The 20,657-nt window shown below is 39.6% G+C and overlaps 1 protein-coding gene across 1 annotated transcript in view; it reads right to left on the reverse strand.

The window, feature by feature from the left end:
* Positions 1–3,725: 3,725 nt before the first annotated feature.
* ACAP2 (ArfGAP with coiled-coil, ankyrin repeat and PH domains 2) overlaps positions 3,726–20,657 on the reverse strand; it is a 17,561-nt gene continuing 629 nt past the window's right edge. The window contains exons 2-13 of the mRNA XM_010146006.1: positions 19,683–19,783; positions 18,365–18,470; positions 17,729–17,937; positions 17,440–17,509; positions 15,998–16,092; positions 14,519–14,703; positions 13,621–13,713; positions 12,144–12,331; positions 11,710–11,819; positions 9,686–9,796; positions 9,382–9,443; positions 3,726–4,600 (exon numbers count right to left, since the gene is read on the reverse strand). Of these exons, the coding sequence (XP_010144308.1) occupies positions 4,497–4,600; positions 9,382–9,443; positions 9,686–9,796; positions 11,710–11,819; positions 12,144–12,331; positions 13,621–13,713; positions 14,519–14,703; positions 15,998–16,092; positions 17,440–17,509; positions 17,729–17,937; positions 18,365–18,470; positions 19,683–19,783 (1,434 nt within the window). The 3' untranslated portion in view covers positions 3,726–4,496. The remainder of the gene's footprint in view (positions 4,601–9,381; positions 9,444–9,685; positions 9,797–11,709; positions 11,820–12,143; positions 12,332–13,620; positions 13,714–14,518; positions 14,704–15,997; positions 16,093–17,439; positions 17,510–17,728; positions 17,938–18,364; positions 18,471–19,682; positions 19,784–20,657) is intronic.

Below are 20,657 nucleotides of genomic sequence, written 5' to 3' on the forward strand. Positions count from 1 at the left end.
CCCGCCCCGCCCCGCCCCGCCCCACGGACCGAGGCCGCTCCGAGCGTACAAAGGTTTAATCGAGTATTTACAGTCGTTACAGCATGTACAGCCGACGGGCTACAGCGGGAAGGAGTGTCGCTCCTGTACAGTGACAAACGGCAGAGAACTACATTCAAGTTTCGATACAGAGTTCTTTAAAGGCGAACCAGGGGGGTACACGGTCCTTACAGGTACACCGGGGCGGGGGGGGCACCCGAGAACAAGCATTTTACTGCTGGAGCGCGTAAAAAACAGCAAGTACAGCGGGACGCGCAGGGGAATCAAAACCAGTTCATTATTTCAGACAGAGTAACCTCTCTGCTTGAGGAAACAGCGATTTCTCTCAAAACATGAAAAATCCGTGATCCTAACAGAAAAGGGAGCAGGATTGTTTTCCTCCTCTATTATGTCCTTCCATGGGAAGAGAAACATGAATGCACTGTACGCAGAAAGATAAAGCAAGTGGATGAAAGGTGATATACCAAAGTGGTACGTTCATGCTTTTCCCCAGTATTGCCTTTTTTTGGAGTTGTCCCTGTTTTAGAAACGTGCCGTCAGGCTGCACAAACTAGTGGCATAAACGTGTCTATCGGTGAAGGGGCAGAGAGGGTAGTCTGCAAAACTGACTGTCAAAATACTTTCCATGTATGAAATAGTGAGAAGAATCAGCTCAGTCAGGGTAAAAATATTACGACTGTAGTAATTACACGTTACTTATAATTGCATCAAATGGCCCCTTCATAGTCGCTGTGTCAGTCGAGAGGTTCTCCCCATGGAGCGGCAGCGTTAACATCCACACGGTAAAACAGATGGCTGCAGAAAAGCACCACACTCCTGGAACTGCACAGCCAACGCTGTGCTTATTCTGGATCCCACCTTCTTCCTTTAGTGCTACAAAGCTTTTGCTCTAGCGGGGAGAACTCTAATGATTTGGACAACACGTGTATACTGATGTCATACTGCAAAACAGGAGAAATTCCTCTTGTCTGGGAGTCACTGACAGTGGGTGGAAGGTCGGGTTGCATTTTCTAAAACTGTTTCAGCTCAGTACATTAACAGGTAAGATATAAACCCCGCCAGAGGGAAAGATGCCGTATTGCTAGAGGATCCTTTAACGCACTCACATGAGGAGCCACAAAAGGCACAGTCCGAAGTTTCTGAAATTGGTGGACAGGCTGCCACCCGTATCAGTGACTTCTTGGATTGGGTCCTAATTGGCAACGAGGCTAAAGCCCACAATGTACAAACAGGCAACTGAAACACGTTCAGACTGTATGTGCAGCTTGTGAAAGCCAGGAGAGACTTCTACCATCTACTGCCTTTGCCCAATTTTATGGGAACAAATTCCAGCATGTCTAATACAATTCAGTGGCATAATTCACCACAAAACCCCAGAAATTTAATGTTATGTGCTGTACTGATGTTAACATAAAATACGAAACCTTATGAACAATCCAAAGAATACAGAGCTCTGAGGAGACACCACAGACACCCCTTTAATCACCATACAGTGTAAGTAAACTACCCCTCTGAAATCAAGATGCATTTGAATATATGTTGGGCTCTTCAACATTTGTCCTTCCAAGAGATGTTTGGAACATACGATCTAACTCTGGCTAGGAAAAAATATTATAACCTCTTTATGTTGGAGGTGTACTGCTTTGTACCTCACTGATTAAGACCTACCACATTTCATACCTACAGAGAACCAGGAACCGGAATTGAGGTGCTCCATTATCTGATGCAGAGTACAAGATGCTAACCCACAATGGAGCCTTACTGTCTACCACTCTAGTTAGAGTGTGACAAAAATGGAAGTTTCCTAACATTACCCAGCAGAAGACAGCACTTCAGTCAGAACTCGGTATGGAATCCGGCTCTCCAGAGCCCTGGCCATAACCATACCTGGCATTACTGAGGGCCTAATCCTGTGAGTTACAGAGGCCCTGGAGCACACAGCCTGCCAGTGCCTGGTGTGACTGAGCCCTCAGTGCACTTCATGGAACTTCATGGCATGTTCATTTTTGCTGATGAGCACATATTAACACGTGTATTGCACTTGTCCTGAGGAAAGCTTTAGCTGAGGGCAGTTTACACTGGATGTCATAGCATACCTAGAAGGATCAGGGAACGAGGCAGTGGGATCAGCAGTGACGTACCTATTCCCTGAACCACTAAAACTCCAGGGCTCCTGACAAGAGAAATACCTGACCCACAGGGTGTATGTCACTAGTGCTGAAGCACAGGCAGACTGATACTGCTTTTCCAGCCAGGGAAGAGTCAGGAATGCAGCACATGCATCTGCAGAGCCACAGCGAAGAAACTTTTTTTGTCTACAGGAAGCCATCCTGCAAAATTTGTCACAGAGATTTTTGTGGGTAAGAAGGAAAATATCAGTGGAGATACTGAAATAAGTGTCTCGGACATTTCCTAGCAACATGGACCGAGACAGCAATTATGCCGTTAAGCTTTAGGTAGCTTTACATCACAGCCCATCACACTATATACTGCCTGTCACGCAGGCTGTGGAAGACAAACCTGTAGAAAAGCCTACATCTGATGCATATGCTATACATAGTCATGTCTTACCTTGTCCCACCTCCGTACCAGGAATCCTGCTTTCTCTAAGAGCTACCGAAACATCCACTGCTGTTAAGTACTGCAGATGAGCAAGTATATTATAATTTCATAGAGAGCTATTTAAAAAACAACTAACTAAAAATTACTGATAACAGGTCATACTCCTAAGTTTCTTATTATTCAGACTAAACGAGCTCTTTAAATGGGCAGAATCTGCTTTTCCTAGTGTAATTAGACACACACAAAGCAAGAGCTGTTTCGTAGGATTCTTCCGCTTGGAAAAAGAATCTGTTGGACAATTCTCAAACACTATTAACTTTGCAGCAATAATCATCCAGATTTGATTCATTATTATATTTGATGCAAATTTATAAATATTTTAAATACCTTGTTAAAATTTAACATGCAGAAAGTTTATTTTTACCATAATTTACAGAATTTTTTTAGCCAATTTTGCTTATCTTAGCCAGCTTGAGAAGAGACAATTAATTTCCTAAATACATTTAAACAGCAAGTTAGCATCATGCTATGGCCATTAGAATTAATAGAAACTCACATTGGTACTATGTTACCTAAAAATTCTCCTTAAGTTGTCCATAGGGCACACAAATAGAGTATTAAGGATTGCATCTGCTGGTCTGGGGCTCCAGGCGATCACTCTGTAGGTACTAAATAACCTGGCACATAAGCATGTATCCACAGACACCATTTATGCGTGCCCTTCAGCAGAGCATGCTCACTACTGAGCGCTGTTGCTGACCTCAAAACCCAGCGGGTCACTGTAGTCACTCGTCACTTCACAAAAACATGCAGTGAAATTCCTCGGTTTTCTTGTGTACACCATAGTTTAGACAATAAACATCAAAAACAGACATCAACATCTTAGTGGAGTATATAACGGATATTGCCTCCTGATATAAAGGATTGCCCTAAATATAGGGTGGCTGCCTTACATACAAGATTTTATATATTCAGCTTAGAGCTAGTAGTGAGAACGGCAAAAAGAAAAGCTAACAGCCGTTGTACAACTGTTCTACATAAACTCCATTGGGTCGGTATTTGCTTTCATGTCTCAAATGTCAACTTTATGTTAAAATACTACAAACAAACCCCACATCATGTCCAGAAGGCTTAAGTTTATTTTTCATGAAAGGTTCCACGTGCTCATTTAAAGTATGCTTGCTGCACAGGAAGTTTAATTTAAGAGAAAAAAAGAGAAAACGGACTGCTCTTGGAAATTTGGTCCTCCAGGATATATACCTATCGTGACTGACCCGCAGTCACTAGCATAAAGGCCAGCCTGGTGTTAAAGCTTCCACTGTGAAAGAGCTTGCAAAAGAGCAGGAGTTACCATGGCTTGTAATTAACAGCCTACTGCTAACCAGTCAGCACAGGAACAAGAGAATCCATGAAGTTACAGACCCACAAACAGAAGGACAACTCATAAGTCATTACCCAATTTGCCTTCCAAACAGTCCCAGAAAATGCAACCCAGTCCTTCCTGTCAGAGGCACATTCTTTATGGCAACTGGGAGACAGATGACAGTAGGTGATCCTAAAGAGCAAAGCTGGTCTCATCATGCTGCCATCCAGCGTCTGCAACATACAGCTACAGTCTGCTAACTCTAGGTACTTGCTAACAGGTACTGTTTTATACTGAGCTAGCAGGCATTCCTTTTCCACACAGTTTCTTCAGCTGCTGAGGTATACGTCCTGTAGAACATAAAACAACTCATACATTTCCCCAGCTACCACAATCTAAAGCTACATTTAGAGTGGTCATTTTATCCAAACTACCTAACAAAATGTGTATAATTCATTCTGTTAAAGTAAAAAAAAAAAAAAAAAAAAAGAGACTTGCACTATAAGGATCAGGTTCTTTTCCTTCTTGACACTTAAGATTTCTGGGAATCTGACTGCTGGAAACGGTTTAGCTTCTCTGGATTATTTGATGCCATTTGAGAAAAGTCCCGAAAAATGTCCTGATAAATTTCATCTCCTAGGGCAGAAAAGAAAAGGGAAACAGTTTTAAACATTTGTGATATTAATGTGATAAAATCACCCACCATTGCACAAATGCCCTACTGCGCTACCAACTACTGTACACCACTTATTCACATATAAAGATCACCTATAGATGGAATGATGCTGATGTGAGTTCTTTGAGACTGTGTACTTGCATGCACGTTCTGTAGGAGCAAATTAAATAAAGCCAAACTATACCTGAAATAGTACCTCACAGGCAGCCACACAGAGGAAAGTTCAGAGTTAGAAAGGAAAATGAAAGCATTTAAAGCGACTTAAAAAGAAAAATGTTTATTAGCTATTAAAGAATAAAATCCTTGTTTTTGAAAGAAAGTGCTAACCAAGATTCTCTTCAGAAAAGTAGAATTATGGCATAAATAAAGATTCTCTTGGAAACAGAGGTCAGAAGTCTTACAGCCAGACAGAAATCTCCATGAAAGAAAATCAGCAAGCAATAGGATAAAAAAAGCAATCCTAAGTAAATTACTGTTCATAAATCCTTTTGGTCTATTACTTCAACACATACAAATTTTCACATGCATTACTGTACATTCATTACATCTTTTAGTTTTATCTGTAAGAGTGATGACACTTTCCTTAAACATCTTTCATTTGGGGTTTTTATCTTTGCCCTTTGTGCTTAAAACACAACCCGACTACTAGTACATATTCCAAAAGAAGGGATGGCAGCAACTTCCACCAGGCCTCTCTCCCTCCCTACACAGAAAAACACATTCAGGAATGATTAGTTCTTGAGTCCTTGCCAGGCCAGTCCTTTGCCACTTTAGAATGGGCATTTTCACATTTTTTCATCCGCTGCAGCATTTCGGGCCTCGAGTTCAGGATTCATTTTAAAACATTAACCATATACTATTGCCTTCAAAGGGAATTAAACGTATAAAACATTTGGTCTGGTGAGGAACTGTGCAGCCATCCACATTTCACTGTCTTCCCAACACAGATGACCACGCAGGACACATGATGCCAGCACTACTGTTCCTTGCTGACAGCTTGATTAATACCATGACAGAGAAATCAACCCCAAATCTCTCTCATCAAATATGTTGAACATAGAGGGTTTTTTTTCTCCCCCCCAATATGATTGTGGAAGAAAAGTATTCCACCACTTTTTCTCTGAAGGGCAGTTTTTATGAGGATATTTTTGTGTTTTAAAGTTTGCACTGCAGTGAAAAGTTTCACTGGTTAGTTTTTCCATCTTTTAATGCACTTTTCCAATATTAGAACTATTATTCTTTCGGGGACGAGTCTCCATTCATTTGAAAACTCTTTCAGAAATGGTAACTGACTTTCCAGAAATAGTCAACATGCATGGCATGTGGGTTTATATAAAATGTAATGACAATTCTTCCCAGACTTCAAAAGATAAATACATTGAGTGCTGCTCAACTAGGAAAAGTCAGCTCTAATGAAACTCCCTTTCGGTTTTCAGGTTTCATTTCAAGTATGTTCTAGAGATGAAGCAGGCACAGGACCCCTTTTATTGTAACAGTGTCTGATAACTGCTTGCGCTGGGAGAAAAGCACCAACGTAAGGGAGTTGCGACATTCACCAAAGAATGGCTATGAAAAGCACGAATCAGAATCAAGCTCGTATGATAGAAACAATTATGCTTTTAATACAGAAGTGGGTTCCAGTGGTGAACTAGTACTGTAGTTCAAGTTGCCATATTTGGTTCTTTCAAATAAACTTGAAAGAAAAAAACAAAAGCTATTTTTGCAAGATACATTGTGGCTCTGGTTTTGGCTCTATTACATAACAAAAATATTACATACAAAAATAGACTAAAATAAAGTGCCCCTTTAGTCTGTATGCTGCATTAAAATACTTAATACTGTAAACCTTATAATTATTTTAAAATCCTACTTTAAAACTGAATTCTGGAAACTGCCTTTCCAAGCAATGTTTTCCCTAAAGTGCAGATTTTACGTACAAAAATACTATAACACTGCTTTACCATTTAACACCAGAGTAACTCAAAAGGCACACATCATACATTCAAGAAAAGATAAGAAGAAAAAGTAGCAATACTAATATCAAGTAGTTAGCAGACCTACTGTAGCACCAGAAGATGAGCACTCAAATATTATACAAGAATCAGTACAATGGTGCATATGGCTTCTACCACCAGAAATGAACTTTTAGTGGAACACGCTAGTTTCAGCTAGTGTCCATTCCAGGAATATTTTGGAAGACCAACTGTAGCTTGCACAGCAATATATACATTCTCTCAGCAGCTCAAACCAGCCAGGTATATTTAAATTAGAAACACTGATGTCATTAGCTACATTAGTAATCGTTTACCAACTGCATTACTAAAGCAGAGAAGTAGGTGGTTGGCTTCACCCTGACAGCAGCAAAATCATACATTGGTGTTTACCCTCACACAGCTCCCAGCAAACACACAATTGTCTTGAAAATCCTTATTTTCTTCTAGAATCATAATTTTGGGAAAGAGGAGTTCTAAAACAAGGGCAGTGCAGATAATTTAACATGTATATGCAGTGAAAAAGACCTGCCTCCTCTGTGGCCACGTGAAGGCATCATACCTTGCGAGAGCAGAGGCAGGTTTTGTGCTTACACTTAGATGGTGACACAACCCTTCTAGCAAGCTGGCAGACATGGAAAACACTCCAGTACTTTCTTCAGCTTTTAAGAGACTTCAGCAAGTGAGGAATCAAGGAGAGCAGAGCTACGCTACCCAAGATCCAAAGACCTCCTGGCTGGGACACTGCAGCTTGTGGCCTGAATTTAAAAAATTATTCTAATGCTACTTCCCATCCTCATTTTGAGCGAGTTCTACCTGCTGAGGCAGCTCTGCTTTCCATTGTCTATCTTGCCCGTTTACAAGGATCAGATACCACGTGTAAAATACCCAGATGGGAGAGCATCACCTGCCGTCTCTACATTCTACTGATACCCGACTGAAAAAGAAGTCGAGATATTTGCAAGGAGAAATGTAGCTGGGTTTATATTTCATCTCCCTAATTGAAGAATCTGTCTACAAAAGTATCAGGGAAAATAGTCTCCTGCATCTCCAGTTCAAGCACATTCCTATTTTCATGTAAGTAGTGCCCATATTTGTTATGAATGGAACATTTTACTAAACACTTGTAAATCTATTTAGTAACTGAGGCTTTCTATACAAACTATAAACTAGAAAATAAATTTCTAATAATTTCAGATTTGTGACAGGTAAAATGATCTGAAATACTCATTTATCATTCAGCACAGAGCTCTTGCATCAAAGTATCTACCCCTCTTAAAACAAAAAGCGTTTTACTATTTGAAAGTGAGACTTACTACTATTTTCACCTCTTAAAATTAAAATGCAGAGACTCAAAAATACTTGAGTATTTGTCACTGTCAGCCTGGCAGTGAAGTAGTACGTGTTGCGTCAGAAAACAGCATTACATTCCGAACGGCCAAACTGGCAGTAGACTCCTCCTCATACACGTAGCCTGCTGCATTTTCTGAGTGGGGAATTCTTCCTCATTTAAGCTCATGATCAAGTATATACTTCTAAATTATCTGTTGCTCTGTTACAGAAAGCATTTGAATGCCCGAGAGTCTACAGTATTTTTATTGTTTTAATTTGAATTTCTTAGAATATTTGTTTAAAAATAAATTTGAAAATAATCTATTCTTCAGGAGAAACTAAATAAACTTGTTTTATTTAAGAGTTCATCTGGGATATCGACATGAGACTCCCTGCTGCCCCATGCACATGTATTCCAGCCCAAATCTGGTAAGAGACATAAGCACACACAATCCTTACAGATCAGTGGAAAATACATCAGGGCTTATAGAAGTGAGCCAAGAGTGCTCAGCACTCAACTTCAACAAGCAGGTTTGCCTTTCATTACTGCCAGCTACAGTGGCATGTTTTCAGCTAACTTGACAATCAGGTGTACCTTCGTCACTGATATTTGCATGAGATTAAATGAGTCTCCTCTGGAAGCATATCGTAACAGAAGGAACGGCTTGCATAAATATCACATCAGAAACATCACATCAGTAAATCAGGACTGAGTGCCTGAGAATGAAGTCACACATATTTGTTCAGTATAACTGGTTACTTACACCAGCTGGCTCAAATGTCTACCAATTCTTTTTTTTTTTTTAAATCAAATGGTAAGATACTATGCATACAAAAATACATATGGAAGAATTACTGTTGTGTCTTATTCGTATCTTAAATAAAAATATTTTAAAATAAAATCTGAGGAAATAATACTGTCCTATTTCTGCCTGGAGTTATTTTGAACTATTTGATGTACATTTGTACATTGGTGTACAAGCATTTTTTCTTAAAAGAGGACCACTCCACAGGAAGGAGAATGGTGTCCTGTGATAAGATGAACTCCTCAACTGTCTCTGAGGTCAGAAGGCTGCTATTAAATAACGTCAGGTAAATCCTAACATTACATGAACTTCAACGGAGCATCAACAGGACAAAACCGTGGATAACTACCAGCAAAAGAGTTTGGTAATGGCTGTAGTAACACACACTAGTGTAACAACATACTTTAAACACTCTCCTTTTAGCTCTCCTAAATACTCTGACAAAGTCAATTTCAATGAAGGTTTAACACATGTTGGTTGTTTCTAAAAAACATTATTGTATGAAGCCATCTTAAATTTCCCTCCGATCCTAAGAATCTAATTGTAAACTGATAAATTCCTGAATACACTTCTTATACTGCATTTCAGTATGGTTATTAGTAGAGTATTGACCTGGCTGTCCATAGAGTCCTTCCGATTCCCGCATTTCTTCATTCATCCTTGCTAAGCGCAACCTGTGATTTAGGAAACAAAGAGAACAATGTCATTTTCAAAGCACTACAGCCACTGCAATTCAAGGCCTACAATGCACTCCTGAACCTCGCACCACTGAGGTCATCTATGGAAAGTGCACTCCGATTTTTTCTTTTGCTCTCCTTGTTCTTATGTAAAGGAGTTTTGCCATTTCTTGTATTTTTAACTTGAAACAGAATAGGAAAGCCTAGTTACCTAGTAAAAAACGGAATGTTTGACTTACAATGTTACAATATCTGCGTTTGCAGCTTCTACTGCTATACTCAACGGATCTTTCCCATCTTCATCAGTGGCGTGCTGGTTTGCTCCTCGTTTTAGGAATAAACACACTTGTCTGTTTAGAAAAAACATTTAAGAATAATTTTTACAACTTTATAGGAAAAAATCAAATAAATTCAAGCTGGATGCAACATATTTGGCTTAAATTACGAAAAGTCTCTGGAACATATCAAATGAGTGCTGTTCCTCTAGAACAACTAGGCCATTGACAGTAGTAAACAACACCTTTAACCCACATTAGAAAGTAGCCTAACTCCAACCACGCTAGTGCAGCACAGAGTTTAACCCTTCAGAAGCGATGCTCTACCTCCCTGCACCATCTTTGTCTTGGGTTTGTGTCTGGTAGTGTTTTGGTAGCAGGGGAGGGGGCTACAGGTGTGGCAAAGCTCCTCCGGCTCCAAGTCAGACATACCTCTGAGCCAATCAGCGCCTCTTCAATAATGTATTTAAGAGGAAAAAGCCTGTGGAGCAAGTTCCTTTGTTTAGAGTGCTCTTTCTGTTTTGGAGAGGAGTGGGACAGGAGAAAGACATCATGTGGATACCCAGGTCAGTAAGGAAGGAAGGGGGAGGCATGCTGGAGCCCACTGTGAGATGAGAGGCTGTGCCCTTGCAGCCCTTACAGATCAACAGTGGAGAAGAGTCCAATTGGCAGCCCATGGACCCCACACTAGAGCAGGGGACTGCTCCTGAAGGAGGTTGTGACTCTGCGGGAAGTCTGAGCTGGGGCAGGAGAACCGCTGTCCACAGAAGGAACCTGTGCTAGTTGGAGAAGTTCGTGAAGAACTGTCTCCCATGGGAGGGACTCCACTTTGCAGCAGGAGTTTTCCCCCCGAGGAAAAAGTAGCAGCAGAAACAACATGGAATGGACTGGGACTGATTGCAACCACATTCCCTGACCCCCTGCACCATTGCAGGGGAGGAGGCAGCAGAGCTGGCCCCATGAAGAAGGGAAGGGTGGTGGGAAGGTATAATTAATTAAGATTGGGTTATATTTATCACTGTCCTCTGATTCAGTTGGTGAATTGGAGGTGGTTTTATCTCAATTAAATTGATTTTCTTTCCCCAAGTTGAGTCTGTCTTTTGCCTGTGACCATAACTGGTGAGTGAGCCCTTCCCGTCCTTTGTCTTGGCTCTCCAGACTTTTCTCCTCCCCATCCCACCGGAGAGGGGAAGGAATGAATAAACAGCTGCCTGGTGCTTTAGTTGCCAGCTGGATGGGCTCAAACCACGACAGTCTCAGGTTGTAGAACCAAAAAACCCTCATCCTTTTTACCATGACAGACAAGAACCATGGAGCAAGATAAATCAATACAGGAAAGAAACAGTTCACAGGTGCCTGATTTACCCAACAGAAGTGGATCTCATTCTTCTCTGCTGTTCTAATTCTTTATCTTTATAAACAGGGCATACTAACTAAGCTTACATCTTAAACTCTCCCAAATCGTTGCACCCTATTTAGAAATCATGCACACAAAGAGTTCGGGCACCACCAATCAGATTATTATGTCCTCATTTGAACTGAGCTGGTAGAGGGTTTCAGTTAAAAGCCAGGACTCCAAAACTCAAGATGTAACATAGTACATTTTGAAATGAGAAACACTCTCAATACGACACACAGGTGGGATGAGTCAGAAAAAGCCTTGGCCCTCACACACCACTATTTCAATTATTTTTATCGTATTTATTAAGACAATGAGAAAAATCTCATTAGTCTTCACCAAAAGTTCATGCTATTTCAAAGCATTATTAAACGCGTGTTTTTACAAAAAGGACCAAGGCGTGTTGATAGGTATGTGTTTCGCTAGCGGATGAGACTGCTACTTCCTCTCTCACCAAAAAAATTTTAGAAAAACCTTTACAGCACCTGCTCTGTATTTAAACGACACAGTATTTGGGGAAATGAAGAAGCTTCACATTAGCAACTACAGTAAAGGATGACCATTTACAAGTTCTGGAGCAGTGAGTTACCCAGTGTGTCCTAGAACTGTGGCATGATGCAGAGGTCCTCTTCCTTTCATGTCCCTGATGTTCACATTGGCCCCATTCTGCAGCAAAAATTCACAAGTAACCAACGAACCCTATAGAATAAAAAAAGACAATTTAGCACCAGATCTCTAGAATATGAGCCGAACATGATCTGCTTTCTCAGCACTGAGTCGTATGGCAAAGGAAACAAAAGGTATTTGTATCAAATTTAAACACTACTAGGTTGTATAATTCTGAACAAAGCTTTAACCAGAAATAAATAGTTCAGAAACAACTTTGAGAACTCATTATAAAGACAACTTCAACACCACATTATCATTTACTAGTGAAGCAAGCAGTTCAAATGAACAGTGACAGAGAAACACCCCTATTATCTCCCCCTCCTCCCACTTCGGTCGGTGCTGTATATCACATACCCCTCGCACTGCCTGAATGAGTGGTGTGGCTTTGTTTTCTTCTACATTGACCCAGTTTACTTCAGCTCCATGGGCCAATGCTTCTGCCATATAAGGAAGATTCTTCTCAAAGGCAGCTCGATACAGCTGCAATCCTGGACTAGGCTGTTTGGAGTCACAGAACACAGAAGACTCTTGCTTGTCTCCTTCTGAAAAAAAAAGTTGTTTATCTAATCTCTGCTTTTATAAGTTACCTCCTTGAATTCTAATCAAAAACATCATTTCTCAGGCATAAGGTAGCTCAGGGTTTGCAGAATGCTGTGTAGTTGCCCCATTCTGACAGAAGTCACTCACAGATGCCATTAGCGTGTTCCAGCATTCAGGCATGGCCACTTCACAGAACTATCACTGCCCAGAAAACATTCTCTCCACATTACTGGCACGTGTGAGTATCCTTCAGTCTACATATTCCATGTCATTTCTAAGAAATGATTTTATGTTAGACATGTGTTTTATCCTGTACAGCAAGACATTAATAAATCTAATTTCCCACAGAGATGCAGTCAAACACCTTTATCTGCAACAGCCTAACACCTGAATATGAGTTAATACTGTTCTGACCTAATCTTTGTTAAAAGATACCATTGTCATTTACCAATTACTTGCTGTAGCTATAATCTTTTGGATTAAAGCACAATCTTTCTTTTGATCTCTAAGAGTTATATAAAGCAGAGCCCAAGAGATAAAGACATTGTTATGTATAAGCTTTTACGAGTTAGAGCACCATAAGTGCTTCTGCAGCGCAGTCACAGAAAGGATCCAAGCCACGTGCTGCTTGCCTACAAACCACAGCAGTGAACTACTGAGTTTAAAACATAGCTCAAAAGAGTGCTTTGATGTAGAAGAGCAAGATTGCTTTATAAATAAATGTTTTGGATATTTTGACAAGCCATTCTTAATACATCTGTCAGACTGGGATGCTAATATTAGAGAGCAAATAATTTCATCAATCAATTTATAAAACTTTGAGTAAAGAGGTGGGTAATGTTTAAAGACATGGTCAAGTCCGTGTAACTAGAAAACAGAATAACTAAGCAAGAATGCTCAAACAACACATAAAAGCCTATTATCCATGGCTTAACAGGAACTCCATCTCCAAGGATCTAAATATTTATTAAAAGGATTATGCAGTTCTGTGGAGACTTGTGAGTATCAAAACGCAGAATTGCTTTATCTGCAAAAAACCCCAAAGTTCTGGCTCAGTATCATCTGACTGGAAAAAACATCATTCTCTGAACTCATTTAGGAGTCCATCACATTCTTCCTACCAAGCCTGGAAGAAAGAGGTCACTCAAGCAATTATTACCCTTGTTAAAAATGTTTCAGGCTAACAGGTAAGAAGAGAGACAAATCGCATCACCAAGTAGTCATCTCTACACAAGGACATGCTACCAAGAAGTGATTAAATTTTGATTCTGAAGCGCACAGCCTAACGCACCTGGTTCATACAAACTGTTGGCTGATACAGTAGAGGCAAGGTGTTCTCTGCTGCCATCAGCACTCTGCTGGATCCCACTGTCACTGCTTCGCACTGTTTGGGGGAGAATCTAATTACTATGCAGACCGAAAGTTACCTACTCTTCACAGACACCATGATAATAAAGCAAGCTCTTATACTTGGTCCTGAATACATAATTATTTTTAATTTACTAGTAATTATTCAATATTCTTAATGCATCCATATTGCAACCATAACATTTATAATAATAATAATAAATGTCAAAGACTTTTAGAAAGGAAAAGATCAGGATAAGTAAAAAAGCTTAAATTATTTCATGAAGACACTAAGCAATGCAGTAGCCTGGAGACTACAGATTAAAGGCAGGGAGATGGCCACAACACACAGTGGATCACTAGTGCAAATACTGAACACGCCACAGCTGTAGTACTTACTACTACGTAGTTTTGAAGAGGTATCAAAGTAGGAGAAGAGTGAATCTAGTTCATCAGGACAGAACAGAGACTCCCGCCTCGCCTCGTCGCTACTTACAGCAACCGCTGGGACATGCAAGTTAGCAAAGCACAAAGCAGGCAGTAAGGAAAGGATAGGGCAGGAAAGAACGTTATTGGAAAAATTAAGAAGGTTGAAAATACAGAGGAAAGAAGGTGATTAATATGTTTCTGAATGATAAGCATCCCCACTCTGAATCCTTCCCCACCTAAAAATGCATCTCTCTGAACAAATCTTTTCTCCCCTGTGCTTCTGAACTAGGCTATGACCCATTAAAAGACAGATTCCAATTTCTCTGCGTGAGGCAGGAAATCAATTAATGCAAAAACATGTTACTTTAAAAAGAACATGTGTAATATCGCTAAGGAGAGAAGCGTGTAAATACCTTTCTGGGATGCCGCACCTTGTTCCCCTGCCAGAAGGGATTTTTCAGGGCCACTGTGCCTTTTCTCTTCCTGACTTTGAGGCAAAACTTTTGTTCCAGATTCAAGTGGAGATACTGACGCAGGCTGCTTCTCTACAAACTTTCTTTCCACATATTTTGCTCTGATATATGCCTCCTTCTCCTGCCTGTCATATACAAAATCCCTGGAGTTAGTAAGCTAATATTTTAGTGTTTTCATGTATTAAAAGAACATAAGTTTCATACTAAAGCCAGCAACCAAAACTGAAATTTGGCATTGCACGTAAGAGACACAGCACATTCTCAGAAAGATGAAAAGCACACTGTCTAACTCCTTCTGGATTCTTGATTAAATTTTGCATAAGGCTCAGAAGAAAGCAATTTTGTTAAGTTCATATAAGTATATTTTCTTTCAGACAGAGACTTCAGAAAGTGGTACATGGAAGAAACAAGCATTAGTTACTGTATGTTACTTCTTGGTATTAATCCTTCATACATGTTTTACATTGTTAATAACCAATTAATATAGCATATATTTAGTTTCTTTGGTAAATACAAATGGCAGCATTTATTAAAGGAACATCAGGATTGCACAAGAGAACAATAACAAGCCTCAGGTGGACACAGCTACCAGTTCCATAATGCTTTCTGAAATACTTTTTCTTGTAACCTGAGGTTATAATCTTGAGACACACACTAGTTGTGACAAACTGATGAAAGGGGCTATAGAACTATTACTATTGAAACTGAAGAAAAGCAGTTACTGCCAGAAGCAATATCTAGCAAATCTCCTACGTTACTTATATCATCATCATCTCCAAGTAGCCAACATTTTACAAGACTGTTTTCTGTACCATAAAACTGCCTGATGGCAAGCAGCACAGAACAGGAAAGCTGGTCAAACCAAAATTAAAAGACATCTTATACAGCAGAACAAAACATTGGGAAACTACCTTCAAGCATCAGAGAAATGGAAAACAGCAGCACCACTGTTAGAAGGTTGCTGTAAAGCAGCAGAGCTCATGTACATTGTAGGCAGGAAGAAGAGATGGGTCAGGGAAGAGCAGTCAAACTCAAGTACAAAGTCACCGTAAACAGAAGGCACAGCCACAGGCTCTTTCCAGAGCACTCAGACACTTAACAGCTGGCTGAGATGGAACAAAGTAGACAGGAAACAAAATCAACCTGCCCACACTGATGAGACAGAACGGGATGCCATCAAAAGGAGGGAGTGAAATCATAAAAAGAACAAATGAAGAAGAGAAGCCGAAAGGGGCCAACAGAAGGAATACCCAATAAAGACAGTGCAAAAGGGGAGAAAGCAAAGCATACTGGTGATAAGGGGAAAGAAAGAGTAAATCAAAGGAGTGTTACACAGTTAACTGGCAGCATCTTTTAAAGTTGGAAGCTGAAGGAAGCAACGAGAAAAGGAAGTAGAAGGCACTGCTAGTAAATTACTACCTTTGGCTTCCAGCTTGTGGCTTCTTTACTCCCACTTTTTCCAGCTTCGCTTCATATATTCTATTTATAACATCATTTCCCAATTCACACATAAGCTATGAAGCAAAAATAAATAAATTCAAATACAGTTGCAAGAGCATTTATCTACTTGTTTTGTTGTTTTTAACATCACTCTGTTTTTACAACCTAGGATTTTTACTGGTAGAAGTACACTTACAGAAATAAGCATGGGTTTATACAATGATAACAAAACAATTAGCGAATAGAAGCATCAAATTCTGAGTAAGACAGCAAAAAACAGTCATTCTTTTAAGTGCCATTCCCTTCTAAATAAGGGCTGCAAAAAGATGATGACCTGTCATTCAAGAATCATTTCTGTGCAATCAGAATGACACCTGCAGCCCTCATTAACAAAGGCACTCCTTCCTACCAGATTTGCCAGTAGCTATTCTTATCCTGTTGGCAAGAGACAAGTCAATCAATTCTATTCCGTCTTGGCCAACAGACATTTTTGCTACACCAAGATCTGTAATGTCTATAGAAAAAGATCAAATACAAAATCCAGCCTGCAGATACTACTTTAGGGAGAATTCAGCCCACGAAGCCCAACTTACTGACAGTAACAAACAGACTCCTTGCTTCTATTACCAGGCAGAAGAGTCAGCTCTGGTATTTACGGGAACAGGACAAGGAGTGCAGTTTTGGGGGTTTTTTGTTTGCTTGTTTTCTCAGCATGAACACACTGATATTAAAATTATTTGAGGTCAAACCACAAGGAAACATTCCTACTCACACTGCCTTCTGACTGTTGAGAATAGAGAAGCAATACTCAAGTACCAGAACATCACAGCTAGAAACAAATGTCTTGCATCAGTTACCCAGCTGCACACGTGCATCCATGTATGGGTTCCTATTTCTGTATTTCACTGTCACATGATTTTCATAACCATGTTGCAAACACATGGTACACAAATAGAACACAAGAGCAGTGAATGAGCATTCTCCTATAAGCCAGCAGGAGTCCAAAGTCGAGATCTCACTGCAAGGGTTGACATTGGAATTTTCAACTATGATTATGCTTTAGGCTGATTATAGCACTTCCAAAATTTTTCAGCCCACTATATTATTAGTCTGTAAACAGATTTCCCTTTTTATATGTTGAAAGTGTCACATGAAACTTAGTACTCAAAGTGCGTTTGTGAACCTGAAGGTGTCATAAGTTGTTCTGACTGACAAGTCTGTAACAAGAATGATGACACCTACTGCAGGTATTGTAAGAAAGTGTGAATAAAATAGCCAACACAACCTTAAAACACTTAAAAGTGCAAGACATGCACTGGGTACAAATGCAAGTGATTCCTGTGCTGAGTTTTCTGATGCAGAGGCTTTAGAATGATAGTCTAAGCACCAAACAGAAACTTGTTTCAAAAATACTGTCATACCTTTAGAAGTTCAGGTTCCCATGAATCCAGCGTTAAAGATCTTACTTTTGAAAAGTGGACTCCTAAGCTCCTGAACAGTATGAAAAAAAAAAAATTAACCTGTAACTACATGTTATGTCTTACCTCAGACAGCTTTACCATTAATTTATTCAAATAAAGCAGTTCTCTAAATTCTGTTTACAAAGAGGGGTCTCTAATCTTGCTTCAATATCCACTTGAAGAGGCAAACGCCACCCTTCCTAACCAAGTCAACGCACAGATCAAATACAGCTCTGAAGAGTTCCCCAACCTGTGTATCCCAGAGCACTCAATGCACAGCGTGATTCCGAGGTTGATACTGGCCCAGCGAGGATCTGCCAAACCACAGTCACAGCAGGCAGCGTTGCCGGGAATACACTGAACTCGCTGTAGCGCACTTTCTCCCTTTAACAACTTCTCTTTTGTCTCACTTGCAGATTCTAGGCTTCCAGTAGAAGGGGATGATTTCTTTTCCTGTTTCTAAAAAGGAAAACAAATATACGCAACCAGACACGCACTAAATTAAAGAAATAAAAGTCCTACAGATACTTTCCTAGGATTCTAGTGCTCAGTCAGTAACTTCTGCATTTAAGACCAAGGAAAGTCACAGACCTGAAGAAATGCTTAGCTTTTTAGAAGAAATATAGAACTGAATATAGGAGTATTCTGTGAATTTTCATCACACAACAGAAAAATCTCTTCAAAACATATATGCGGAAGTAACATTAGTAAGATGAAGTGAAAGATAAATTAGAGATAAATCATAGCCTATAAAACTTCATTGTATTTCCAGTGGAAGACAAGCAATGGATTCTTTTTTCCTTCCCCCTCATAAAAAGAGGTTTTCTCTATTTTTAATTTTCAGGGACTAAAAAAGGGTTGTTGTTCGGTTGGATTTTAAACTCACCTCAGATTCGTCCCCTTTCTCTCTATATGCTGTAGCAATACTGGTCTGAACAGCCTTAATCCATGCCTGCCGCAGCTTTTCCGAGTCAGCCTGAAGCATGCAGCTTCTGTGACAAATCATATGTGTACTCAGATTCAGGGACTGACCAAGCAGCTAACATCAAACAACACAAAATACAGCCTCTTGAGAAAGTTTCTTGTCATCACCACAAGTATATCGTTTAGTAGGCATCGTCTAATAAACCCATTCATTTTGAGGTAGCGAAGCTGCTGACCCTTCATAAATTGCAAACTCCTTGTTTCAAAACTACTTGCAGGTAAGGTTAAAACACATAGAAAAGATTCTTCAAATAACCCAGAGAATGACTTAGCTACCTATTCCCTTTCTTAGTCAAAATTTTTAATTTTTATGAACTCAAATGCAATTTACCTCCATGACTAATTACACAAGATACAGGTATCAGTCCTTGAATACACAGTTTCATTCACTGAGATCAAGAGAAAATTGATAAAAGCTCTCTAGAAAAAAGTAACTACTTTTCACACCAACGGTCCAAAGAAATGGGTCATGAAGTATAAAACTGTTCTGACACTTATGGGTTGAAAAGGCATAGGCAAGCAGGAGCAAAATGCACGTTAAAGTGAACCACAGCTGAGGATAAAACATCTATCAGCAACCTGTTAAGAAAAGTAAATAGGAGTGGGGAGTGTAGATAACACCCAAACCTAAAAGCAGGTTGACCTTACATCGAAAACTTCAGTATGGTCCCATCTCAAAATCAATAATGACAACTCCATGTCCTGCCCTTGCTGCGGCAGGACTGCCACACGCCTCCAAACACAACCAACACACTGCACTGCTAGAGCTGGAAAATATTATTTTGTAGTTTCATTCAGTGCACTTTGAAATGTAATTGAACACTACTGAGAGAACAGCTTATGGTTCCCTCTCATTACACCAATCGGAAATTGGGAGAAGCAGATCTTTTTTCTACGTTATTAAATATCTTGCTACTATATCTTTGCTATATATTGCTAAATATCAGCTACTACTAAGCCTCAAGAACCCCACAGCCACACGCCATTTATGCATAAAGCACGAGAATGCATGTTTATTTTAATGCCAAAAGTGAACTAAATACTAGGAACACTTCTCACAGCATCACTTACTCTTAGCCAAAATGTCAGAGAGCAGAATTGTTCAGATACTTTTCCTGTTTTGCTCTATCCTAAGAGAAATACTAATCTTGCATTTCAAGACAAATGAATGTAACGGATGTTTTATTTTTAAACAAATATGCCCCATCACTTCTCCTTACTTTGTTGGAGAAACCACCTCAAAACAGAAACGTCTTTCTATGTCTTCACAGTGTTTAACTGTGCAAAGCCGCAAGTCTTCAACAACTACCGTGGGATTATCCTAAGAGACAAAAATTAACAAAAAAAGTCACACTGAGGAAAGATAAAGTTGTTCATAGAATTAAATTTTAAATAATTTGGGTTTATTTGCTTGTTTACACAAATTTTTTCTCAAAAAAAATTTAAACAGCTGGAATGAGAAATACTTAACAGGAAATGTTTAGATTAATATTAATGTTTAGTTCTATCTAATGAAAATTTAATACAAACTTCGGAGAATTTCTTTTCATCTACAATTCAACCTGATAAATAATCAGTACCTTAAACAACAGTATTCGAAAGAGTTCAGAAGCTACTAAGAGATGCAATTAACTCACAAATCAATCAGAAAGATTATATCTAAATCAGCAGTATTTTAAGTGCCAAGTACAAAAATCAGAAGCTGGATGGAGTGGTTTTGAAAATTTGACTTCATTCAAAAGAATTCTATTCTAAGTAACAGCATTTTAAATGCACATTTAAAAAACAAGCGTAAAAATGCAACTGGAATTCGCAAACACAAAATGCCCAACTCTAACAAGCTCACTCAAACTCAACTGTACGTTTCCTTTCCAACCACAAAAATGCAGATCCTTGATTTGACGGCTTCAGCTAACAAGGAATAGCCTCTGAACCTGGTCTGGTAACAGGGAAGAGAAAGGAACTGTCATAAGCTCTTCTCTTTTTTTGAATCCCTCTCCATCCAGTTCTCTATTTTTTTCCAACATGAAGAGCAGTTACAGCTGCCTGGTGCAAAAGCAAATTCTAGAACAGCAAACAAAGGAGCACAGGCCCAAATGCTGATTGAAAAGCCTTCCACAGCTCGGGGCAGAGCTGCGCTGGCTGCCGTCATATACAACAACTGGGCGTTCCCACCAGCAGAAGACAGCTATCGA

The sequence above is a fragment of the Buceros rhinoceros genome, unplaced genomic scaffold, assembly GCF_000710305.1.
Source record: "Buceros rhinoceros silvestris isolate BGI_N320 unplaced genomic scaffold, ASM71030v1 scaffold36330, whole genome shotgun sequence".
NCBI classification, from domain to species: Eukaryota; Metazoa; Chordata; class Aves; order Bucerotiformes; family Bucerotidae; genus Buceros; species Buceros rhinoceros.